This window comes from Amphibalanus amphitrite, unplaced genomic scaffold (assembly GCF_019059575.1).
Source record: "Amphibalanus amphitrite isolate SeventyFive unplaced genomic scaffold, NRLGWU_Aamphi_draft 000073F_arrow, whole genome shotgun sequence".
NCBI classification, from domain to species: domain Eukaryota; kingdom Metazoa; phylum Arthropoda; class Thecostraca; order Balanomorpha; family Balanidae; genus Amphibalanus; species Amphibalanus amphitrite.
Window position 1 is genome coordinate 554075 of NW_024881569.1, and position 25932 is coordinate 580006.

Genomic DNA, 25932 nt, shown 5'->3' on the forward strand with positions numbered 1-25932 from the left:
GCAAGGTCCGATGCATTATTCTTTAAATAATGCACGCTGCATAACTGCACTAAAATGGTGAGTTTTGGTCAGTAACTCCCGATCAAATTGAGCTAGCGAGTCGCGAAAGCCACCAATGGACTAAGGAAGACATGCCGAATCGAATGATATGCGATATGACCTCCTTAAACCAACTTCGTGGCCTAGCGGGCCCTGGCCCAACCTTGACCCGATTTCAACACCTCAATTTGACCTCATCCGAGCAAAAAGCATACAATTCAACGCGCCTGAGCTATGCAGTCACGATGATGCCAAAATCCCGGCGCTGCGACCGTTTTTGTGATTATTTATAAAAAAAGGAACCCGTACCTTGGGTCACTTGACCTGACCTCAAAGGTCACCAGTTGACCTGAGACATTAAAATAGGGTACCAGTCGTTGCGTCTTGTAACGGCGCACACGCTCGCTTTTCTCGCGACACTCTGGCTCCATGAGGGGTGAAATGGCGCGGGGGCGTCATAAGAGTAGGTAACATAACAACCTCCTCCTCTCGGCCGGCGTGTTTGCAGAAAACCAATAGGTCCGGCTACACCATAGGTGTAGCCGGACACCTATGGTTAACCATACAGCTACATAAAAAAGGAAATTCGGGTAGTTGAATTAGGAAAAACTTTTTAGGGAGGATCAGACGCCCCGCAGCGCCCGATGCTGTCTAACTTGATTCCACCAGGGACCTTCACTTATGACACTACTCGAGGAAAAATAGAAGATACATGACAATTGCTTGAGATGCATCAACGTTTAGGTATAGGATGTCCTAGCGTGTATTTTTTCAGCGTCCATCAGTGTGACATCCCAGACCAAGGTGCATGACATGATACACTTCAACAGGGAAGTGAATCAAGGAAAGATGGTTCAAAAACCGAAATCGCATATGCATATAAACCTGGTGAATAATAGATATTTCAAATCACACAGAAGTGTGCCGCAAATACGTATGTATTTACCGAAGCGATCACGAATGGTTAGCAATTAGCAAAGGTATGCTAACCAGATCAGAACAAGCGCCAAGTGTCACCAATTTTCTGAACATGTGCTGGTGGTTAACCACAATCATCCATCGGTGAACATTACCATAATGTGATAATTGAATAATATCTACAATTATACCATGACACACAGATGTCCTCAATCTTCAGACCACGTATATATTGGCATGCGGTTTGGGTATCGGCAGAGCCTCACTGAAGACAGTGAGTGTCAACAGTCCACAACCACAACTGACGATGAAGCTGCTGGTTGTCGCCGCCTGCGTGGCGGCCGTGGCCGTGGCCGTGCCCCTCGACTCCCGGGTCGAGGACCAGGACGAGCTGGAGATGCACGAGATGAACGCGCCCACCTACCAGGAGGTGCAGCAGAAGATGGGCCTCGGCGACGGCGCCTCCCTCTCCCGCTCCGGTAAGGTGCTGGACTCGGTGTTCTGGAAGGAGATCGCCCAGGACATCCTGAGGACCAAGCTGGCCGATCCCGTGTACGATCACCAGGCCAAGAACGCCGTGCTCTTCATCGGAGACGGTATGTCTATCGCTACGCTGGCGGCCGCCAGGAAGCGCAAGGGTCTCCTTAGCGGCGCTGATGTGCCCGAGCACGCCATGCTCTCCTGGGAGACCTTCCCCTACCTGGGACTGTCCAAGACGTACAACTGCGATCGCTGGACGGCCGACTCCGCCTCCACGGCCACTGCCTACCTGACCGGCGCCAAGGGCAACTTCCTCACGGTCGGTGTCGACTGTTCCGTCCTCATTTGGAACTGCGATGCCGTCAACGAGGCCTCCTCGCCCAAGTCGATCCTCCGCTACGGAGTGGAGGCCGGTAAGTGGGTCGGTCTGGTGTCCACCGCCCGTATCACGCACGCCTCTCCCGCTGCCACCTTCGGCCACACTGCTTACCGTACCTGGGAGTCCGATGCCGACTTCGTCGCCATGGAATGGATGACTGGACCCGTCAAGGACTCGTGCAAGAACGCCATGAAGGACCTGTCTACCCAGTTCGTCGAGCGTGAGGGCATTGACATCAACGTCGCTTTCGGTGGCGGCTGGGGCAAGTTCACGCCGAAGGAGGTCGAGGGTGGCTCCCGTCTGGATGGCCGTGACCTGATCCAGGAGTGGAAGGACAAGCAGGCCTCCCTGGGACGCAGCTACGCTTACCTCACCACCAAGGATGAGCTGAACAACTTCGACGCCACCTCTGCCGACTACGTGCTGGGTCTGTTCAGCCGCAGCCACATGCAGTACCGCGCCTTCCAGACCCCCGACGACGTCAACCTGACCGAGATGGTGAAGAAAGCTCTGGAGATCCTGAAGCGCGGACCGAATGGCTTCGTGCTGTTCGTGGAGGGCGCCAAGATCGACCACGGACACCACTACGGTAACGCGTACACAGCCATCGACGAGACCATCGAGCTGGAGGAGGTCGTCCAGCACGTCATGGACAACACTGACGAGTCGGAGACGCTGATCGTGGTCTCTTCGGATCACTCGCACACCTTCGGTATCAACGGCTACCCGGAGCGCGGCCTGGACATGTTCGGCCCGTCCTCCTTCCTGGCTGGCGGCATGCAGAAGGGAGGCCCGCCGCCCAAGCTACCCTACCCCATCATGCAGTACGCCAATGGTCCGGGAGGCACCGAGGACTGGGCTGAGTTCGAGGCCAAGCGCGCTCGTCTGACCGACATGAGCGAGACGGCCGAGTGGCGCGACCCGCACTACAAGCAGATCGCCGGCATCTACCTGCCCAAGGAGACCCACGGAGGAGAGGATGTGGGCATCTTCGCGCGTGGTCCGGGCGCCCACCTCCTGCGTGGCAGTCTGGAGGAGAACGTGATCCACCACGTCATCAACTACGCCCTCTGCCAGGGAGACTTCGCCACCGTCTGCGACAAGAAATAGGCAATATGACTTCAACGCTGCGTGAAATGTGATGATGACATGGATCGACAACATTTTTCATTCGAATGAAACTCACTCCTGTATAGGAAGCAGCATAGCCCGTTATCTATACGGCACCGCTGGTTGCGATGAAAAAATATATTTATGCACGCAATCGACGTTACTTTCGAAACATATGAAGGGCGAACTTCGATAACTGATGGAGAGGCCAGGCGTACGGCGATTGCACGTTTATCAACTGTGACAGGCAAGCGAGTGGATTGCCATTGACTGGATTGGACCACGGACTCTGAACGACAAAAGTACACTACACTGAAAGACGCAATTAGGTGCTAAGTAATCGGTAAGACAACGCAGTCCCGTTCAGGAGGTAAATCGGTGAAAAATTACGCACATTTCAAACACTTACCTCCCCCCCCCCCCCCCTACTCAACACGAACATAATTATCATGTTGCTGTAGCGCGGTGCACCTATATCGCCCGTTCTCACCTGCAGCTGAGGTCGCGTCTGTCTACTGTCCCTTCACACATGGCCGTTCTCACGGTCTGCAACCAGCTGTCGCAATGGTAGGGATCCGTCTCACAGGAGTCTCAGTAACGGTGCAAACGAGTCGAGCGGAAAGAGTGGCATCAGTGATCTGCAGCAGAGACAGACGTGCCCCGACGAGGAACCGTTTGAGCAGCAGCCTCGACGAGGAACCGTTTGAACAGCAGTTAAGTCCCGCTCGCATCACAAGGTAGACTAACTACATACAGCATTTGTGATGCCGTGCGTCTCGTCCGGAGTACGCAACGCGCCCTCGTCTGGACAGTTTGTCTGGACTCAGCCGCTCGCCATGGTGTCGAGCCCTCACGTGGTGTTGCTGCTTTCGGCTATCGTCGCCTGCTCCTGCTGTCCGTCCGACGACTGGATCCCCTACACCAACGGCATGTGCTACCGCGTGGTGCAGATCTTCGCGCCGTGGTACACAGTGGACAACATCTGCGACTACGGCACACCGGGCGCCCGGTCGGTCTCCATCCACGATCTGTTACAGAACGCCTTCCTGGCCGAGACAGTGGCCAATGGCACAGCGGCGTGGCTGGGCCTGAGCCGACTCGCCGCCACGTCGCCCTGGCGCTGGTCTGACGGCTCCCAGTACGACTTTGACAACTGGTGGGACGGCCAGCCGCTCGGCGACTGCGCCTTCATCAACTACGGCAAGGAGGGCGAGTGGGCTGCCATGGACTGTGACTTCAGCAGCGCCTGGTTCCTCTGTCAGATCGAGGAACATCACGGCACAGTGGACGACGCTGCATCGGTCCGGCGACAAATGGACCAACTTAGCGGAGGGCAGACGACCAGAAAAAGTCAGACGACCAAAAGTAGAAACTGACGCCAACAAAGGACTGATTCAGTAGGTCGGGAGCGGAGGCCATGCATCTAGCGGAAGAAACCGGACAGTCAAGGATAAGGCCGGCAAGCAAGGATAGGAGCGCACGTGAAGCCGGTTTTAAGAGTGTAAAATTTGTGGAAGTGTAACTTACTGAGCCACGACGGCACCCCTCACGTTGGCTAAAAACAACTGTAAACAAAAGAATATGCGGTCTCCGGAAAGAATATGCGCTCTCCGATTCACAAAGTAATATAAAAGACGCAAACCGAATTGAAATTACTAAATATGTATCCGAATACTAGCGGATTCAGGGAGGGGGTAATTGGGGCATTTGAATATCCCGCAGCGCCCGAAAAAGAAATTGTGTCGTATTCCTCGCACAGAACGATTTGCGAAATCGCACAGCAACGCTTATGGGAGTGAAATCATGACAGTTTTCATTTTCGAGACTTTTTAAGCATGCTCTCCGCAACATTCATTGCCACCTTTCTGAGTCCGCAAACGTGCTCGGTGCTATCCCCACTGACATCGGCATTTATCTAGAGGACGTGCGTGGCAACTAGGAGTTAGGACTTACCTTCACCTGAGAACACTGCTTCGTTGATATTCGGTGAAGGGTAGTTAGCTCTTCTTATATGAAATTCTTGTTTCCTGGAAGGAAAGACGACAACGGAACATTAACAACGACCGCGCGTCCTCCCGAAACCATTTACCGGTCCCGTGTGGCATTTTCCATTGCCGCCAGGGGCAGGCACCTTTATGATAGGGGGCTTCCGCAGGTGAACAGCAATTCACTCAATATATCCTGTACCGCAAGGCCCTAATGCTAAAAAACTACGTGCACCGCAGTTCACTGTTCGGTGTTGAACGTTATCACAGCTTCTTACTTATTGGCACTGAGACGACTGACAGTCAGTCTCTCTTGGTGACATTGATTCACCGATCTCTGGGATCGGTACCTAAATGAGCTGTGATGGTTCGGTAAAATGCGATAATTAGTTTGATAGCCCAGTGCAGTTGTGAGGTCATGGCCAATCAAGATTACTTTACTATATAATAATAGATACCATGCAAGATACGCTGTAACATGATCCTACGCCAGCGGTAAAGTAAAACTGCCGTATAACGGAGGCAACGGCGCCAAGCAACTGAGTCGAATCAGTTGGAACCCGACCAAAGGTCATGCTCGTATTACTCTTGCCACGGTATGTAGAAAAGTAGAAGACTGCTCTTCCAAGTTCCATGATGATCTGTCCACCGTCCCCGGCGGAAGACCAAAACGGCGCCGCTTGGGTCGGCCTAGCCTTGGGTCGGCCGGCCGCTTGCCGGTCGGCCGCCCATTTGCATTGGTATGCCTTAGCTAGCAGGCTCCAATCACCGCCAATTCAGTGTGTGACGCGTGTGAACTCGCAACGGAGCACAATATAAACCTACTTGGGAAGGGCCTTTTGAGCGACGCTAAGTGCTAAAAAGTAACAACCCCCACACATGGGCCATGTGGAGGGAGAGGGATTGCAATTCAGCGTCCAACACATACAGCTTCTGAACTAAGATGGCTGATGGGTGAACATTTTTTCATTACATTCACCGATGGCCCATGGTTTCGTATTGACGCTTTCCCAACCGCCGGCGTAAGGGGGTCTTGATGATTATGGGGGGGGGGGGTAATCGATCGGGCCCTTTAGCAGTTCAACCCGTTTGAGCTAGAGCTTCGCGAAAAAACGAGGGAGCATGCTGGTGTTCCCGGTCACAAGAAGCTGATGATTTCTAATTTTAATTTGAGGGTCAGAAACCATCGCATTTTTCATCTAAAATTCTGATAAAATTGTGTTTGCAAATCAGAGACTGAGCGTGCAGTCATGATTATAAACGGTGAACTGCAAGTTCATGCGCACTACACAGCCGATTGAATGCTAGAACGACATATCTATAATATGATTTTCAATATTAAACATATCACTCATCAACAATCAACAGTCACCTGGTCCGCCTGGTCTCCGTTCCGAAATAATTCGACGAGAAAAACACTTACCGATAATGTTGTTGTTGTGTTGTTGAAGAGTTAGGGCGCGCAGCAGCTTGGCTCAAGCGTCCAACATAGGTATCTTATTCTTGCGTCCATAGCCTTGCTCGCGTCCAACTATGTTTTTTGCGTCCAACCACTTACCGATAAAACACACGAGGTAATCCTCCCCCGGTGCAATGCTTTCACTTTCAAGGTCATTGCCATTTCGTAGCCAGGTTGAAAACATTGGTGATGTCATGTAAAAGCGTTGTTTGATGACGTCAAATAAAACAAAATGTTACAATTTTTATTAAAATTTTTAATATTTGTCTATAAATTATTTGAATTAAAACGAAAATAACATTTTAATATGTTTATTATTCATTTAAAGTCCCTACACAAGACAAATTTATAAATACGTCAAGAAAAGCCCAAAGAAAAAGGTGTTTAGCTGCCAAGAGCTACCTACCAAAATAAGGCATACGTGGCGAGCCTGCGGCTACTTTCTCCGCAGCCCAGCGCTCAACACAGTTTTCATTACGTCGCCTGAGCTGGTTGGGGGTGTTGTGTGTTGTGTGATAGTCCGCATTACGGAAAAAAGCACCTGCGAGTGCGAAGATGAAAGCAAAAACTACGAAAAGTTCAGATGGTGATCCTGTGAGCATATCTAAATGGATTCATAAATTCAGGTAGGTTTTAGTGTGCCTATATCGAAGACTGGTTGTCTGCCTACGTTCAACGTGTCGGCTGAAGCTGCAGATGATAAACATCTGTAAATGCCAGCTTATACTTTCGTTTTTCTCAGTTGAATGTGTTCTTCTCACTTGGTATCACAGCAAATAATTTTTCCCACAACATACCTATTTTGCCAATTCAAATTCTTTTGATTTCCGAGTCCAGACTCTGACTGCTTGCTATGTTCATGCCAATATTGTTTAAGTCCTGTCTCTTGATTAACCTTAAATGACAACAACTTTAAATTATATCTATATTGAAAAAACTAACACATTTTCATTTCAGGCAAAGCAAGGATGATCATACGTGGTGGACTACTTTTGGTCTCATACTCTGTTTGACTATGGCAACAAGGCTCTATCGCCTTGATTCACCAGATCATGTTGCGTAAGTTATGTCCTAGTTGTGTTTAAGATGTAACTTTTGTGTATCCAGTCAACTTAACTTAGAGTTAAAGCAGTATCAGTTTGTATTTTACCTACATCATTTTTATTTGCTGAAGTTTTTTAAACTTATATATTTTTGATGTCATATTCTGCCATCTATTAATCTTGTTCAATGCACTTTCATTAAAAAAAAATAATTTCAAAATGTTTGTTATGAATTTTACTGTCATATGCTAGCATCACCTGCATTCCACTGTTACAGATGGGATGAAACTCACTTTGGAAAAATGGCTAGCTGGTATATCAACAGAACATTTTTCTTTGATGTTCATCCTCCAACTGGAAAGGTAAGTAGCTATTCAAAATCTGGGATAAATGCAAAAATGTAAACATACAATGTCTGTTTAATTACATAACATTATTTTCAGAGCTTATTCATGAACAGCATTTGTTTATCTCAGTGTCATGAGTTTATTTCTTTCAAATATGCATGTGAAATGTATCATTGCCTGGCATTGGAGTTGTTAATGCTCACCTGAACATAATCACTTTTTCAGATGCTCATTGCTGCCTTTGGTTATCTGACTGGCTATGATGGGAAGTTTGAGTTTGAAAAACCAGGACAGAAGTTCAATGAAACACACTACTTGGGCATGAGATTTGTAAGTATTTTTGTGTTTACTTTTATTCACCATTTGGATGCAGTACTTTTATTTAACTGCAATCTGGCTAAAAGGTTTTTGTCATATTTAAGAAGGAACATCACATATTTATGAAGGAATAGACTTAGATTTTGGCATACTTTTGTTTTCTTTAATTTTCTCCTGCAAGGAATTTTATTTTACTTCTTACTTGCACAATTTTAAGTTAATTCCTAGCTTCTGTAAGGGTGAAGGTGAATAGCCACCTAAAGCCTGCCTGACCATGCACCAATGCCTGGCCAGGGCTGCACGATGATGGGCGCTGCGCTGGTGCCGATGGCCTTTATCACCGTGTGGGAGCTGACTCACGCGCTGCCAGCCGCTACGTTCGCCGCCGCCGCCATCCTGTTCGGTAAGTGGGCTCAGCGGGTTCCCCTCCGTTTCTTCGCGTCCTCCTCATTTCCAGTGAACTGTTTCCACATTAAAGAGAACTACATGTATTTAGTTTTATTTTGACGATCGTTGTACCAAATGGCCGCTGCTAAATTCGATATATAATCGTCGTGAAATAATGTAATCGGTCATTTTTGGTTTAACTGAAAATATAATTTCGATGGCGGAAAATAACACCGATGTTTACTATTACAGACAACGGTATGGTGACGCTGAATCAGTATATCCTGCTGGATCCCATTCTCATGTTCTTCATCATGGGCGCGGCGATGGGTCAGAGCAAGTTCTACAACCAGCGACACAAGTAAGTGGCATTGCCATTTATTCTCACTTATGCACGACTGCATGACTCAATACACAAGGGATTGGGATACATTATACTCCCCCGATCAACAACTATTAAACATTAGTCGTCGTCGTCGTCGCCCACCATCGTACGACAAACTCAGATGGATTAATCATGTCGCTATTTCTAAGGAAGCCGTATGTGATTTGTTGATTGAGTTAAAAGAGCTGGAGAGCGGAAAGAGCATGCGCAGGGTTCGCCATCGATCGGATAAAAATATCAGCTTGTAGACGGCATGGGTGTCTGTAAACTCGGGGGCTCAACTGGAGGGATTGGGTAGGTATAAGGCAATGGAAGGACAGCACTCGGCAGCAGTGCTCGTGTATCAAACGTCAAAACTATCAACTTCTGCTGCTCCGATTTAACACTTCAGCCGACCCGCACGTGCGATGCATCACATTACGCTCAGAAGCCGTTTCTGCTGCGGTCGTAATCCTTACTCCTCGCGTAGTTCTGGTACGAATTTGAACGGCCTCGGTCGCAGAACGCGTGCACCGTCGCAGAGCACACCGAAGTCGTGCTGGAAGCCCGGTGGGAACCGGAGCGTGAACCGCTGCAGGATGGCCGCTAGGAAAATGAACAGAGTAGCACTGGCGAGTGCCTGTCCGGGGCACTGGCGGCGTCCGACCAGGAACGGCAGCAGAGCCTCGTTGGGCAGCAGCTTCCCAGTGGCGTCCAGGAACCGCTCCGGACGGAAGGCCAGTGGCTCGGGGAAGCGCTGCGGGTCCAGGTGGACGGCCCGCAGCAGAGGTGTGATCTGGGCGCCGCGGGGGATCCTGTAGCCGGCGACAGACAGGTCGCGTGCGGCCGTGTGCGGCTCTCCCAGCGGCAGGACGTCGGCGCGCCGTTGGGTCTCCATGAGTACGGCCTCCAGAAAGGGCATGCGCGCCCGGTCGGCGTAGGTGGGCAGACGTTTGTGGCCGATGGCGAGGTCGACCTCTTGCTGTGCGCGCTCCTGCACGTCTTGCCGCGCGCACAGGAAGCAGACGAGCCACTCGAGGGTGGCGGCTGTCGGCTCGCCGCCGGTCAGCAGCACGTCCAGCACGGTGTGTGACAGGTGCTGCTCACTCAGCAGTAGCGGTCGCGCCGTCTGTGCCTGGAGGTAGGCCGACGCGAAGCTGGCCGCCGCTTTGTCAGGGTCCGCGCCGGCGACGCCGCGGAGTTTGGTCAGCGTCGGCTCGAGGAGACGCTCGGCCAGCTGGTCCAGCTCTCGAGGCAGGTCGGGCGGCAGCAGCATCAGCGCCAGCTGCTCGGCCCAGGGAAACGCATCGGCCAGACGCGCTGCGTGCCAGCGCTGCAGCATGTGGCCAGCAGCCGCTACCGCCTCCTGTACCTCAGTGTCCTCGACGTCCCGTCGCTCGCCGGTCAGCATGCCCCAGAGGATGTTGGCCACGGCCGCCGCCAGCTCGTCGCCCAGCTGGACGCGCCGGCCGACGTTGTTGGCCAGGAAGGTGCCGCAAAACTCGTCGGCCATCCTCTGAATGGAGCGCTCCAACTTCGAGTGTCCCTCTCCGCCGAGCCCCTCCAGTTGCACGGTCAGCAGGCGCCGCGTCTCGCCCCAGAGCTCGTTATCGGCCTGAGTGATACCCTCACGCCGTCCCCCGGCCAGCAGCAGACGGCGGGACGGAGTGTCCGGCCGGCCGGTCACCTCGTTCCGGGCCAGGAGGTCGCCGAGCATGCTGGGACAGGAGACGGCCACGATGGGCAGCTCGCCCATACGCACCTGGAAGATGGAGCCGTACTGGGCGGCCCAGCGCGCCAGCGGCTCGTGGGGTGCCTTCTGGTCCATCTGCAGCAGGTGGCCGACCACCGGCAGACCCCAGGGTCCTGCAATGCAACGGCAGACAACGGTCACAGAGACGCTACCAGAGACTGGGAACTGTTACAGACGCTACTAGAGACCGCGGGCAGGCCCCAGGGTCCTGCAACGGCAGACAACGGTCACAGAGACGCTACCAGAGACTCAGTCCGGTCATAAGGATGTCATCGGAGACCACGGGCAGACCCCAGGGCCCTGCAACTGCAGACAGCCATAATAGAAACGCTACCAGAGACTAGAAACTGTCACAGACGTTACCAGGGGCCACGAGCAGGCCCCAGGGCCCTGCAACGACAGGCAATGGTCACAAACACTACAAGAGACCACGGGCAGGCTCCAGGACCCTGCAACGTTCCGTTCCGTTTATTGAATATAATTTGGGATCACACATTGAACAATGTATGGCAACGACAGACAGTTGTTATAGAGACGCTACCAGAGACTGGATATTGTTACAGAGACGCTATCAGAGACTCGAATCTGCTGCAGACAGGCTACGATGGACTTGATTTTGTCATAGACACGCCACCAAAGCCTCGAAACCTTCACAAAGATGCTATCAGATAGACTGGACCGTTTCAGAGACGCTATCTTAGACTCAAAACCGTCACACAGGCATGCTTCCGGATACTCAACTGACAGAAATGAGACTCGAATCTCATCTTCCTAAACAACTCCTAAGGATGCTGGCAGATCCAGGGGAGGCATTTCGGGCAAATGCCCACCTCCCGCGGCGCCCAAAATCGACAAAATTTTGCGGGTTTTCGAGGATAAAAAACTTTATTAGAAAACGTTTGTTTTTACACCGCTCAGTAGTGCGTAAGAAATCGAAATCCGGGTAGTTTTTGGAAATTGGAGAAACTTTTTGCGGGGTATTCCCCTGCAGTGTACAAGACCCCTTTCCGGATCCGCCAGTTCCTAAGGACACAGCCAATTAAAGCTGCTCCTGCTGGCACATTGCAGACGCAGTTAAATACTCCCTTTAGTTTTACAACGAGGTGCTGGCTCAAAACTTTGGAACGGAATCGAGCACTGAGCGGGTCATGAGGCACTATTTGGCTCGTTTTGACATGTAGTGTGCCGTTTTCGTGCTATAGAAATTTAATACTGCTTTGTGAATTTCATATTTTTCTAATGGGATGTATTTTTCAGCATAAAAGCAAGCTAATGACGTATTTTTTTTAAAAAAAATATTATTCACGAAATCAACCATCATATCTGCAACTGAATCATAATAGGTAGGTATTATTCATTCAGAACACCGGTCTCGTTTCATAGTTTCCCTTAGGGTTTGGCCATAACTAAAAACTAGTTCTGTTTGTGATCCAACATTATTACCAATCACGATCATCGACTGTATGGCAAAACTTGCCAGACTGCGACTAGAGATCCACATGACGCGCGGCGAAAGTATTCGTGACCGTTCGGCTACCGCGGCTCCCTCCTCCCCCCCCCCCCCCCCCCGGCGAGTCTGGGCCCGCAGCGGGTGCATCATCATGAGGAGAAAGTCGTCCCGTCCCGCTCCGTCTCGTCCCGTGCCGGCTGGCGGTCTTACCTGGCGGCTGGGTGCGGAGTCGCTGCCACGTGGCGTAGATGAACGCCACCATGGACACGAGGCAGAGTACGGCGGCGAACATGGTGGCGGTTTCTGAGTCAGGCGCCCCGGGCGGCAGATGGTTTCGGAGTCAAACCCAGACGAAGCCTAGAGCAGCAGAGACAGAGTGCGGCACTCTTGGGGCCGGCGCGTTCTCCGGCGCGGACGGGTTCCGAACGGTCGGACGACACGTCAGTTAGGAAAGCCGCAGAACTCGGTGACACGTTTAGTCTGCGCGTTGAGGCACTTCACTGCCCACAGGTGTTTCTAAATGTCCAGCACTTCAAAGTTGTCTTCCTTGCGCTAAGCTTCCGGTAATGTGACTTATTTTCGGGGTCAGGTGTGCCAAAGTTCCGTGACCCGGAACTGTTCTGAGAGGAAGGGTTTGACCCTCGTGGCCGGAGGTATCCGGCACCGATGCGCGCCCCTCGGCGTCCCAGCGCCGAGTCTGGGGTGGTCCTTCGGTGGGGCTGAATCGTACCACCGCCTGACCTCGGCACATCCAGAGTTCCAGCAGCGGCGCCGACTAAAAATACGCCCGATATCGACGGGTCAGCGTCGACTGGTCGGGTCGGGTAGCCTCTGGGATAACCGACGGTATTGTTGCTGGTCAGGACCGGGGTCTCGCGCTTCTGTTGGAGCTAGTCACCCGATGAGGGCGCCTGTCCACCTGCCGATGGCTGACACCTGTGCCTGTCGTTTGGAAGCCAGCAGGGTTCGGCGGCTGAGTGCATTATTCATGTGAGTCAAGGAAGATATTGGGCGGGTTGATGCTGAAATTGAGATTCGATTGTTACTGCTACCCGTGACGTTCACTCCAAAACACATGTCTCTGTCGTTTGAGATGTTAAGGGATGTTGGAACATCGCTGCAGTGTGGGGTCAGTGAAGCCGAGGCTTTCATATCACTCTTGGGAAGTCCCAGTGACCCTGCGAAGAATGTTTGACAGTGGTCTGCTCTTCCGAAGAGTGTAAACACTACAGGCTACAGGGGGACTGGTGCCCAAAATTCATAGATTTGCATGGTAGGCATACCGTAATAGCTCTAACTTTTGATAAAAAGGGAACTTGTTGTATAAATTCTTCTGTTGAATGCGTTTTGTAAGTCTCACTGACTGCTCCTTAAATTTTATCGAGCAGAATACGTTCCTGACCCCAAAAAGTTACCTATCTGTAAGGAAAGGGAGTAGGGACCCTCACGCCTTTGGCTCTGCCGTCCTTACTCAACGATTTTTAGCACAAAAATATATATATTAACAAGGAAAATAATCTAGGCCTAGGCTTTTTACTTTTTACTGAAAGACACAATTTTCGCCGTTTCATTTGTTCCTCTCTCAGACTGATATTATTATTGGCAAAGTTGGATCTGAGGGAACCTATTGTAATCGCACAATCATTTTCCGCTTTGTAGGCGCGTGCCAAAGTCAGCGACCGTCCATTCCACAATGGTTGTTGCACAGCAGCTGCAACCCCCCCCCCCCCCCCCGTCTGTGGCGGACGTTCCGACTTCGGTTCGGTAAAACTTGGCGGAGCCACCCAGCCAGCGCTGGCACAACACTGTTTCTAACCGCTGTCTAAAATCATCACCCGAGACCGCCTCACTCTTGCTGCTGTGATGCAACCTCTTTTTGCTGTCAGCCCTTTTCCCTCAAGATGCCGGAATGCAGTACGATTTCGGCAAGCTTTAACACAGTTACGGCGTTCGCACTCATACCTTTGTATACCTATCTGCTTTATCACACATATCTAACGCCGACATACCGAGTCAGGAGTCAGACATCCCTGGTCTTTGCAATTTGCTGCTGACTTACTCTCTTCTTCTCAAGCAAGTTTGAAATGCACGGACATCCCGACAGAAGGTGCGCTCGTTTCCATTCCATCGGACACCCCGTTTAGCCTTTTCCGCTCGTCCCGATCCGCTAGGGACTGGGCCGTCTCGGTACCGTTTCGCCGGCCGCTGTGCCGGTAGAGAGCGGATGACCGGCCGTCGCCCGGTGGGGCCTCATCGTACTTTCGCCGCCGGCGCACACTGGGCCGGGGGCCCGGAAAAGTGCTAGAAATTATTTGTGATTGAGTTGTTGATCTCAGTGACAAGCAAACATGCTAAAAACGAAGTGGGGCTGCTTAACCCTCGCCGGACCTATTGTCGGACCCCCCACCCCCTCGGCCGGCCGAGGGGGGAGGGTTGGTACGACCCCTTTTCGCCGTTTCGCCCCTAATGGAGCTAGAGCCTCGCGGAAAAAACAAGCGTGTGCGCCGTTTCAAGACGGAACGATTGATACCCGATTTTAAGGTCCCAGGTCAACCGGTAACCTCTGAGGTGAAGTAAAAAAGCCCAAGGTAGGGTTTGGTTTTGGTAAATAATTTCGCAAAAAAATGGTCGCAGAGCAGCGATTTTGGCACCATCGTGTTCGCCTGGCTCAGGCGCGTCGAATGGTATACTTTTTGTCCGGGTGAGGTCAACTTAAGGTGTTGACCTCGAGTCAAGGTCAGGTCAGAGCCCATCAGGCCACGAACTTAATCGAAGGAAGTCGTATTGCGTAGCATTCGATTCGGGAGGTCTTTCCGAGTCCATTGGTGGCTTTCCCGAGTCGCTGGCTCAATTTGATCATGAGTTATTGACGAGAAACTCCTATGACCATAGTGACGTCATAAATGACGTCACGGAAGGTCAAAAATGCAAAAGTAAAGCATCGGATCTTGCAAGGAGTGCATGAATTCACGATTCCGTGTGCTTGAGACAGTTTGAGATCATTCCATGTGCAAAAACAACAGTTTCCTTATTTCCCCATTTACTTTTAATGGTGAGGTCACGTGACCTCGAAGAGTAGCAGGCATTAGCAAAAATTGCGAGTAGGGCATGACAGAAAGATGATTAGTGGTTTGTATGGCATGGTCATTTTTAGCGGCTCGAAATGACATTTCTCAAGAAGTCTAACTAAAGAGCAAGTTGTTGTTGATTATCACTGACTTGTGTTTGGGGGTTAATAATGACTGAATTTTTGAGTTTGGCCCAAAATTTTTGACAGCATTGTGTGCGTTGATCAATTCTGAGCTCAGGGACATATATTTTATTCAGATTATACGCGTTTGTTTTTCACAACTTCCAGCGCTTTAAAGAGCGCTGGGCCTTCAGTAGAGCGGCGAGGTGACAATTGCCCCTACATCATGTGGTTTACTGGCGCATATCTCGAAAAGTAACAGGGAAAAGCAGCAAAGCACCTATATGGAACGAAAGATGAGTAATCAGAGGCTAGTATAAAATGTTGATTTTTAGCCGCTCGAAATCACATTTTTTATAAAAGTGTAATTAAAAAATTAGATATGATTTTTATTTACGTCTTGCAGCTGCTTGCAAAAAACTAGCTTATCTTGCAGAAAAGCGATGCAATATGTAAGAATGATGTTGGCACAGTGAACAACAGTGCCCTGAACTAGTCTGACAGGAAATTTCGTTCAAAACGACGATTGGTCAGCTAATATATTACCACTAAAGATCATCATGAAAATCGGTAAATGTGGTGGCCACTAGAGAGTCTAAATTGTCTTGTGTTTGGTGACAACTGACGACCTCAATTTTGACCTTAGGGAAAAACTGGCATCGGAATAGTATTCTTCGATCAATTTGGGATTAAATGATACCTATTTTGTTCATATTGCGGACAGTCAGTTTGGGGGAATTTCTAGCGCTTTTTCGGGCTGCCGGCCTATAGTGCGGCGCGGCGGTCGGTCGACCGAGACCGTGAGAGGCCGGAGAGAGGGGCGGGTAATATCCGGAGAGAGGGGTGGGTGACAGTCGGAGATATGAGTGGATTTTGGTCTGATAGAGGTCTTACGTGAACGAGAGGTTTGTTTGATAGCGGAATGTTGGTGCTCACTGCATGACGAACATTTTATGTAGTTTTTTGGGCTTTGTTACACTCAGGAAATTCTAATGATTTCAAAGTTTGATTATGGGAAGTACCGGCTATATTAGCATTTTTACATACATTTTTGTCCATAGAAACTCTTCTTGTGATAATTTTGATTTAAAACTTTTTGGCCGATAAAATTTAAACCGCGGTCGATGCAGCAAGAAACCGATTATGCAACGACGACAAGGGGATAGCGATGAAAAATATGACGAGCTAAACGAATGAATTTCTTATATAGAAGAAGCGTGTCCACAGATCAGCGGCATGACTGAAAGTGAAATCATGCAACAAAAAATGTTAAAACGAAAAATATCTGGAAGCGTAAAATCTCGCCGCTCAAACGAACCAAGAAAGGAACGAATGGTAATTGTGTCGGTTACTGGTAGAGCACCAGAGAGGTCAGCCATCACCGGAGAGGGTCGGGTTAGAGGATCGGCTGGTGGCCAGAGATAGGTCCGGCTGATGGCCGGAGCGACCCACGGTCGGCCTCCAGCCAGCCGCCGACCCGGGCTAGGTGCGCTGGAAAAGCGGCCGGTGGGCGGACGTTGACCCGACCGGCGCGGCGCGTCTCGGGTGGAGGATTCGCCGGCGCCGTCCGTCGCTGTCCGCCGCCGGCGTGACCGTTGCTACTGCTGTGAACGGTGCCCGTCGCCGGCCGAGAATGGAAGGCTGGACGGCCGGGCGGTAATCAGCGCGGTGGGAGGGTTGCACGCCGCCTCGACTGTGCAACGATGCACCCGGCGACGGATGTCACATAAAGACATGTATACCTACAGTTCCTGATTTTGGAATGTTTTATCACATTTGAATCGTGTTGTGCCAATTTAATGATTAAAAAAGCGTCAATAAAGTTTTATCTGCCCATTTTTGTGTTTTGTTGTCTTTCAATTTGCATTACACATATTCGACAGTGCCAGTGACCATGCTCGAAATCGTGGTTTCTATGTATAATTTGCCATAGCGACTTTGATAGCGACTTAAAAGGCCACATCCATCAGTAGCTTTGTCCTACATTTAGGTACCTGGCTGCCTTGATGAAGTAAAGTAAGGCTAGATAGATACATCGGCAGAGCCCGCACGTCCCACGCGGCGTCCCTCGATATCGCGGCGGGGTAGCTGTCCAACGGTCCTCTCAGACCTCTCCGAGGCTCATAGCGGGCCGGGGCACTGGGCCAGGTGGACAGAGACGCGGGCGGGCCGGTCGAGCGTAGGTGAAGGGCACCTCAAATCGGTCTCATCGAGGGATTACCGTCACTCCGCGGAGTCGCGGGGCCGCGGTGGGGCTGTCCCGTCACATTCCTAGTCGACTAGCAGCGAGATGAGGAGCGAGAACGGGTCTGCAGTGGGCTGACGTCCGACTGCCAGTGCTCTCGCAGATGATCTTCACCTAACGTTCGTTTGTCGTGGTGTTCGCCAACAACCCGGAATGTAACAAGACAACTCTGTCTGTTAGCCACGGTATTGTGTCATGTTGTTGGTTCACTGGTTTACAAATGGAATATTCATGCTCCGATCGTGTTTGCCACCCACCAGTTTGTGTTTGTGCTTTCGATTAAACAGTTCCCTCTCCATGCCCTGTCGGCTTTGCTTGGCAGCGGGGGTGGTGTTGCTTGTGGACTGTTGATTGCACCACAGCTGCGACCACTCATCCGGCGAGAAAAACCCGCCGTCCGTGAGGATGAGAGAGAGACCGGTTGATGTCATCACAACCGGTCTTTGGAGGATGCTTCTTGCACGCTACCCGTTCTGGTATCGGTGCAATCTGGAGCTGGGATGAAGTTCGGACATTATCGGACGGTGCTCGACTTGTTAAGAGTTGACATTGGCCTGCACGAAAATATCTCTGTTCTCACTAGCATTGGAATGTGCTATTTTTAAGACGCCAATAGGCATTCTGAGCATGATTAAGAACCGGCCAAAGTTTCGCTGTTACCTGTAAATACGAAATATCGCTCGACCTTTTTGCTTCACAAATATAGCGTGCCACTTGCCCGTCTGTTTTGTTTTCATCATTCTGGTTCCCCGGCTCTCGTTGACACTGGCTGCAGCTGCTGACGGCAATGCACTTGTGCACACGTGTGCACCGCACTGCACAGAACACAAGTGTGTCGTGGAGACTTATCAAAACTCATCATCGTTTCACTTCAACCTGGCACATTGCGATGCTCCGTAGCTTCCCCGGCATTCGCCGTCACCCAGTGCAGCGCATATTGGTAGCGCGTATGACCGCGCGCATTGCGCATTCCTTTCAAACATCCCATCCATGACGCTCACCTAAACTGATAGCGCAGAATACAGATGCTAAACAGGTCGGGAGAAAGTATGACTCGCCATAGATAGCTTCACGTTTGAACGACGAGTTTCGCCCGTGACATTGCCGCTGGAACGGCGCCAAATAATGTGGATTTGGTGGAATGCATTATTTGGTGGAATGCATAATGTGGATTTGGTGGAATGCATTATTCATTCCTCTTGCCTTGCCAATTTTGCTGACATTGAGATATCGTCCCTGTAGTTTACATTTTTCGCATCCTAATGTTGATATTTGCGTTTGAGTCAGCACGCCCCATCTATGTAGGGTCTGACGCTGAACGCTTTTCTGAAAGATGAGAGATAAGTCATGCATTTTACTATTATACCTGCGATTCCTCATTTTGCTCAGTTTTGCTACCCGATGGTTTGTTCATTGTCCTTTGACTCGTTGATTTTCCGAAGCTCTCAACTTATATATTTTCATTTTTGCTTTGTTCTTCATTTGTGGACGATTACAGATTTCTCAGTGCAAAAAAAAAAATGACAGTAATCCTCTTTGCTGTGAGCCCGTCGAATGTTGATGTTCCGTTGACGTCCTGCTGACTCTGAGTGCTGCTGTGTGTTTCCAGCCCATTCACCGTCTCCTGGTGGAGCTGGATGGCGTTCACGGGCGCCATGCTGGCCGGCGCCATCTCCGTCAAGTTCGTCGGCCTCTTCGTGGTCGTGCTGGTCGGCCTGTACACCATCAAAGACATCTGGGACATCCTCGGCGACCTCTCGCACCCCATCACCTACACGGTGAAGCACTTCCTGGCGCGCGCGCTGTGTCTGATCCTGCTGCCCACGGTGTTGTACATGTTCGCCTACTACGTCCACTTCACGGTGCTCTCCAAGTCGGGCCCGGGAGACGGCCACTTCGGCTCGGCCTTCCAGAGTCAGCTGGAGGGGAACTCGCTGCACAACGCCAGCATGCCCAGGTCAGTGATGCAATGAGAAGAACATGAGCTTCGAAGGAGTGCGCTCAGGCAACTTGTGCGATGTCTTCATGATCAGTGGCCAACATGATGACAATATTGCAGCCAACTTCCCAAGCACTTTGCTAAGCATTGTGTGTCTCAATTTGGATAAGTTTCCATTTTTTTGTGTTGTGTGATTGAATCTCGTCAAGCGCCCTTATTTGGCAGGCTTTAACAACACTCATTTGTTCAATTATGAGTTGAATTCATCTACAATGTAGGCGTCATGTCCTGCATCACTGCAGACCTACCAGGCGGTACTTTTGTTCTTCAAAACTCTTGCTGACCGATGCCCCGTCTCTCCCCTCCTCTGACCACAGGGAGATCTGTTACGGCGCCGGTGTGACCCTGAAGAACCACCGAACGGCCGGCGCCTACCTCCACTCCCACCCCCACCTCTACCCCCCGGAGGCGGGTCCCGTTCAGCAGCAGGTCACCACCTACTCACACAAGGACTACAACAACATCTGGTCAGTGGGACGATTGACGGTGCGGCGGATGCTGGGAGTTGGGTGTTTGCGATGGGTGACAGGCCAGCTAGGGACCGGCATAACTTATTGTTGCATAATAGTTAAGATGTCATTTTAACGGGCAGGTAATAAAGTATCAGGGTCACTTTGCATACGTAAGTTACGTCCATTAGTTCACAGAAGAACTCTGTGTGAATAAATTATAATAGCCAAAGTGCTATAGCTATGGGATGGGACACTAGCTGTGGGTGGGCACTGGGCATTGGGCAACAGACATGCCGGTACAGAATGTTTACGCTGTGTCATTCCTTTATCCATTAGGCTGGTGAAGCGCTATGACGTGGACATGCCTTCGGAGGAGGAGGAAGCCCAGCCCGACTTCAAACCCGAGTGTGTCAAATCGGGTGACCTGATCAGGCTGGAGCACGAGGCCACGTCACGGAACCTGCACAGTCACCGGCACCCGGCGCCAGTCACCAAACGACACTTCCAGGTCAGCTGAGTTAGGGGATGAGCGCTGAGGCGGTCGGCCAGTTTCGGTGCATCAATCTCAGAGAGGATCTTTAGAGGTTCTGGTGTTTTGCTTTTAATTATTTGTTTGTCGGTGGCTGATCTTGGTCTAATTTTAGCTAAGTTAATGCGATTCCTGTTGTGAAACTCGCAATTTCCAGGGACTGGAGTGATGGTAGTAATTTGAATATGGCTTTGTACGAAAAGTATCCGGGGAAAAGGATCAGATTTGCACTTGGTTCGAAAATAGTGACGGTCGTTTTCTAAAGCCTACTTGGCGTTAGACTGTTTGTTTGTTTGTTTGTTTTTTGTTTTGTTGGGTTAGGCCTTTTCGGTCCAATTAGACCATTTCAGAGCCGGAAGGATGATAGGAATTAGGGGGAGACATTGGTCTGGGCAGGCACCCTAGTGAGTCACCGGGGCTGAGCCCATCCCGAAGGACAGGCCGACCAGCCCCAAGGTACTCACTGCACCCGGCTACGGGGTGCGCTCCCTCGGGAGCAGCGGTGCCGCTCCAAGGGAGCAGCCCGCATGAGATAAAGTTGCCTGTCCAGCCCGGAAGGGGGTTGCGGCGTGGAGGAGAAGGATTTACGTATCCTGAGGATAGAAGCATGGAACGGTGCGTTAGACTGCAGTCCTCTCGGCTCTCGTATTTTCTCAGAAGCTCTTTGAGCTGCCGAACGTCAGATAATGGTTTCGCCACCTACTGACAACTCTATAACCTCTATCTCCTAATTCTCCCGCCAGGTGTCAGGTTATGGCGAGAACGGCACTGGCGACAGCAACGACGTGTGGCGTATCGAGCTGGTGGACGGCAAGGAGGGTGACCAGATTAACGTGGTGACGGACCGGTTCCGTCTCATCCACTACATGGTGGGCTGTGCGCTCTTCTCACATAACAAACAGCTGCCCAAGTGGGGATACGAGCAGCAAGAGGTCACGTGCAACCCCAACACACGCGCCGAGTTCGCGCTCTGGAACTTCGAGGAGAACTACTATGATAAATGTGAGTCACCTATGTTGAGGTGGAATTGATGAGATGAATGAAATAATGATGGAGAGCTGTCTGCAATTAAGTATCTCATCATGTAGTGCATGCAGGCTAAGTTTGCTTCCTGTGTGTTGTGCAATGTGTACCCGTTCTGACTCGCGATTTTTTCCGTTCCAGTGCCGAATGTCAGTTTTGCCATTTACCAACCGAGTTTCCTGGAGAAGTTCTTCGAGGCGCACATGGTTCAGTTCCAGGGTAATGCTGGATTGAAGCCTAAGGAAGGCGAGGTCACCTCGCGACCGTGGCAGTGGCCCATCGATTATCAGGTCAGTGACATAAACTGGGTTACCCGTCACAGGTCACTGGAGCACCAGATCATTGGCATGTACTGTGTCAATGGGTCGCTATTCAGTGACGTGGGTTGGCTCGCTAAGCTATGCACGAGTCATTGATGCGTAGTTTGTCAACGACATGGACTCTGGTCACTGATTCAGGATTTGCTGATTAGTAGCCTGGGATAGAGGAATAGCAGCGATGCTTGTCTTGTGCCACAATACCATTCTGGTAGTGCAGTTCAGCCACCCTAATAGTATATTTCATCTGGCAAGGTATCTTTAATTTGTCCAACCGGGCCAATTCTTACGACATTGGTCCGTGAATTTGACCCACTCCAGACTAACCAATTTCCTCTTTTCCACAGGGTCAGTGGTTCAGTATCGGCGACCCCGACAAGCGGGAGCCGGGGCCGCACAAGGACCACGAGATCCGCATCTACATGATGGGCAACCCGGTCATCTGGTGGGGTAACCTGGGCTTCATCGCGCTCTACGCCGTCATTTACGTGTGGAACTTTGTCAGCTCTGCGCGCGGCGTCAGGGAGTCGGCGCAGGAGAGGGGTGAGTCGAACTGCAGCGCCGGGCAGGGAAGCCACGAGGGGAGCCGATGAAACGGGAACGGTCAGGGACGTTGGATTAGCTCACCATGGGTTTGGTGAAGTATTGGGATGAAATAAAACTCCCCTGTTACCTTCTTATTCATCTGTTGGGTAACAAAATTTAGGCGACCTTTGAGGAATCGTTGATGAGCAAGTATGAACTTGACGTTTAACGCAGGGAACTGTTGTGTCTGATGTCGTTAATTAAAAGGGGCGAACATGTGTCTCGCCTCTGACTGACTCCCTCGTCTCCCTGCAGTGCGTAAGGCGAACCTGACTTACGCGTGCAACTGGCTGATGCTGGCCTGGGCGCTGCACTACTTTCCCTTCTACGGGATGGGCCGCATCCTCTACTACCACCACTACTTCCCGGCACAGCTCTTCATCTCTATGATGTCCGGTGAGTCTTTCAGAGACGTTGTTGATACCCAGTTGAGTGTTTCATGATATCGGGTGGGGTATTTATGTAGTGGATGTCCGTTCAGTCATTCGTGGAGATTACGAGCCGAACAAATGGATTACTTTTCGCGCTGATCTCCAGCCGTGGATGTGAATCGGTATAACTGTCACTTGCAGCGTGGTTTGCATAATCTCGTATGTCAGGTTGAGTGGTTTGTGATGTCTGCTGTGTCTTTTATGATGTCCGGATGAGTCATTTGTTGAGATGATGTCTCGCGACTTGCGGGTCTTTTACGACGCTGGTCTCCAGTGATTACTTTATGACTACGGAGTCTGTTGGGTCTCTCATGGCTAGTGTCTGATGAGTGATCTTGCCACACGGTCGGTGGTCGGACGACATGAATAGGGATGCTAGTCGTGCTCAGATGTACTGTTTCGGTCGAATGCACATAGCATATGCAGTGGTTGTCTTATGTCTATTGGGAATCCCCGTTGATGCCTATGTATGATGAAACCTGTTGCCCTAGTCCTACATACATATGTTTGACATTTATTTCATCACTGGTACAAGCTACAAACACCTTCCGATGGGGTAAACGGGCTCGCAGTGGCCTGACTTACACTGATAGTCGTAGTAACACAGCGAGCCTCTGTCCACCTGTCTCGCGCACACAAACACACTGACACCTCGCGTGCGAGCACAGTACTGTCCGGGCGGGCAACCGTCTGCGGTATCCGGCACGGAACAGAAGCTCAGTCCTTCCATCTCTCCGGGATCGATCGTAAGATCCGGGGCTGGGCTGAGGGTTGTTGAAGGGTCCGGCTCCGTCACCTGAGGCGCGGGGTTGAAGTCACCAGCCCGTGCTGTGTCTGGTTGAATGGTCAGAGAGAGGAGAGTGATGGCTCCAATCAGCGCCGCCAGACTGAGAGCGGCGATACCGGCCGCCAGGGCTAGGTGGCGCTGCGGCAGGGACGACATTAGATGGTCGGTGCGGGCCGACTGCGGTGAGGCAGGCTGGGACGAGACTGAAGCCGGCTGCTGCGGGTCAAGCAAGGACGAGACTGACCGCATGCCACGGTCAAGTCTGGTTGAATGACTGACACTTGCTTCAGCACAGACCAGCAGAAGACATTAGACGACCATGGGTTGACGCATTGTCCCGCCCGCGCTGTACACTGTGGCTGCAGTCAGCGCAGCTCACACCACACACGGTGTCCTCAGTCCTCACACTGTAAAGCAGAGTAACCTGTATTCGCAGTGTACTAAGTGGCCCCGCGGATGGCTTTTCACTCTTAAACACAGGGAGTTTGGACGGAGCACGCACTGCGTGCGGCTCTCAGTCCCGACTGGTCCTTGGATTAAGGTGTCGGGAATTTTAATGGCTTCACTACTGGCTGGCGAGACGTATAGTTTGACATTCGATCTCTCCCATTTATTTTATGGTTATCAACGGGCAGTTGATATTTTGGTAACAATAGGCAGGCTGAAGAGTCTCTTCTCCGAAAGTCTGCCTAGAATTGCTGAAAGTCTGTCGCGTGGATAGACAATGGGCTTGCGATAGATTGATGGAGAGTGCAGGATCGTTAAGTGTTTGAATGCGTGTGCTATTCGTCAATGTCGGGTGCTAAGAAAGTTCGTTTGTGTGGGCGAAAACTGACTGAAGTAAATGGTTTGTTATTTGAATGGGCTCCTGAGTAGCGCATGAGCCGTATAAAGTAATCGCCATGGCATGTGACTGTTGCGCTTCAGTATTGTACCCTACGTCATACGTATCGCACAACCGTAGAGCAACACTATCCTGACCGTGGTCTCTCCCGGCCACACTACCGTGAACCCGAATCTACTACTGTCGTCTTACTTACCACTAACTCCTACCGACCTCCGTTCGCAGGCGTTCTCGTCAACTACATGCTGGAGAGTCTGCCACGCGCGGTGCCCTCGTTCCGGGTGGACCAGACCTGGACGGCGTTCGCAGTCGTCTACCTGTCCATCCTGACCTACAGGTGATTTACGCAGTCGCTCCTTCCATACGGGATTGTCACATATGGTCGATTTTAAGTAACTTTTTGTTGCTGTTTTTTAGAAAGTGCAATTCTAAGTCATGAATATTGATTCTTCGTAGACTGGAACGGTCACAACGAAGCTGTTACATTTAATTTCAGGATTTTAGTTAAATTTATTTACCAGCGAGCAATGGAAAGGTGGACTATTGTACCATGTTTTTGGTCCGTACTACACTGAACAGTTTGTAAGACTGCCTATGTTTCTATCCTGCAGTTTCTACCTGTTTGCACCGCTCACGTACGGTATGAGCGGTCCGGAGAAGAAAGAGCCAGGTCATCGGTACGACCACCTCCTCTGGATGGACTCCTGGGAGTTCTGATTAGCTAGATGGGTGCCACGTCACAGGTTCCTGTGCCGCTATTGGCTGGACGGGTGCCGCGTCACAGGTTCTCGTACCGCCATTGGCTGGTTGAGTATATGATGATATAGATCTGACGACTCTTCACAACGGGCTCAGGTCTCGTGAAACTAGGAACAACGATTATTTTCTAGCTGTTTTGTTTGAACTGTTTTCAATGGAGCCAATGATCTGAAACGAAAAATTGGTGGACCACTTTACTTGTTATTTTTTCTTTACAACAGATCACTATGGATTCAACTGAAGATGGTTGACTGTTAAATGTGTGTTTCTATGCTGCGTGCTGTTAGATCTGATGATGAAACGTATGGCTGCAGATCTGTGCCGTTAATTGAAGGATGACACATGTTTCATACTGCTCGAAATGTTCCGGGACGTGTTTTGATTTATTCACCTTTATTTTCCCAGTTGTTATTGCTCAGACCGACGTATGGTTACATGCATTGCAGCTGTGATTTTGTACCTATTTGTATAAAATGACTCTCAAAATAAAGGTGATGGCAGGGATACCGTTTATTATTCATAAGCCAAGGACCTAGTTCTGGTGTGTTGGTGTAATGCAGCGGTCGGTACGACTGATGGTCGTCGGGCAGGGAGGCCAGATATGTGAGCTGTAGAAGGGGGTGGTTGCTCGCTAAAACTGCAATAGAAACAACGTTCGAGCTACGATAATGCGAACAGTTGCCGTGCGCCAAGTCTCATTCGCGATTCGAAGGAGGATAGAGGTGGAAGCTGGTGAAGG

The 25932-nt window shown here is 50.7% G+C and overlaps 4 protein-coding genes across 4 annotated transcripts; 3 read left to right on the top strand and 1 right to left on the bottom strand.

Moving 5' to 3' along the window:
• Positions 1-1264: 1264 nt before the first annotated feature.
• On the top strand, positions 1265-2926 carry LOC122379215 (alkaline phosphatase-like). The gene has a single exon (XM_043361222.1). The coding sequence runs from the start codon at positions 1265-1267 to the stop codon at positions 2924-2926; it is 1662 nt and encodes a 553-aa protein (XP_043217157.1).
• Positions 2927-3652: 726 nt separating this feature from the next.
• Positions 3653-4564, top strand: LOC122379174 (lectin BRA-3-like). The gene has a single exon (XM_043361144.1). The coding sequence runs from the start codon at positions 3691-3693 to the stop codon at positions 4300-4302; it is 612 nt and encodes a 203-aa protein (XP_043217079.1). The 5' UTR covers positions 3653-3690; the 3' UTR covers positions 4303-4564.
• A 2137-nt stretch (positions 4565-6701) lies between these two features.
• On the top strand, positions 6702-25697 carry LOC122379177 (protein O-mannosyl-transferase 2-like). The gene is made up of 15 exons (XM_043361146.1): positions 6702-6996; positions 7328-7429; positions 7691-7775; positions 7986-8090; positions 8373-8481; positions 8718-8826; positions 19077-19424; positions 19784-19933; positions 20255-20426; positions 21191-21449; positions 21612-21760; positions 22135-22330; positions 22628-22768; positions 24660-24771; positions 25046-25697. The coding sequence occupies exons 1-15, from the start codon at positions 6926-6928 to the stop codon at positions 25149-25151; spliced, it is 2214 nt and encodes a 737-aa protein (XP_043217081.1). The 5' UTR covers positions 6702-6925; the 3' UTR covers positions 25152-25697.
• On the bottom strand, positions 8831-12809 carry LOC122379178 (cytochrome P450 18a1-like). The gene is made up of 2 exons (XM_043361147.1): positions 12243-12809; positions 8831-10695 (listed from the first exon to the last, which is right to left on the bottom strand). Exons 1-2 carry the CDS (start codon positions 12322-12324, stop codon positions 9305-9307), a joined length of 1473 nt encoding a protein of 490 aa, XP_043217082.1. The 5' UTR covers positions 12325-12809; the 3' UTR covers positions 8831-9304.
• Positions 25698-25932: the final 235 nt, after the last annotated feature.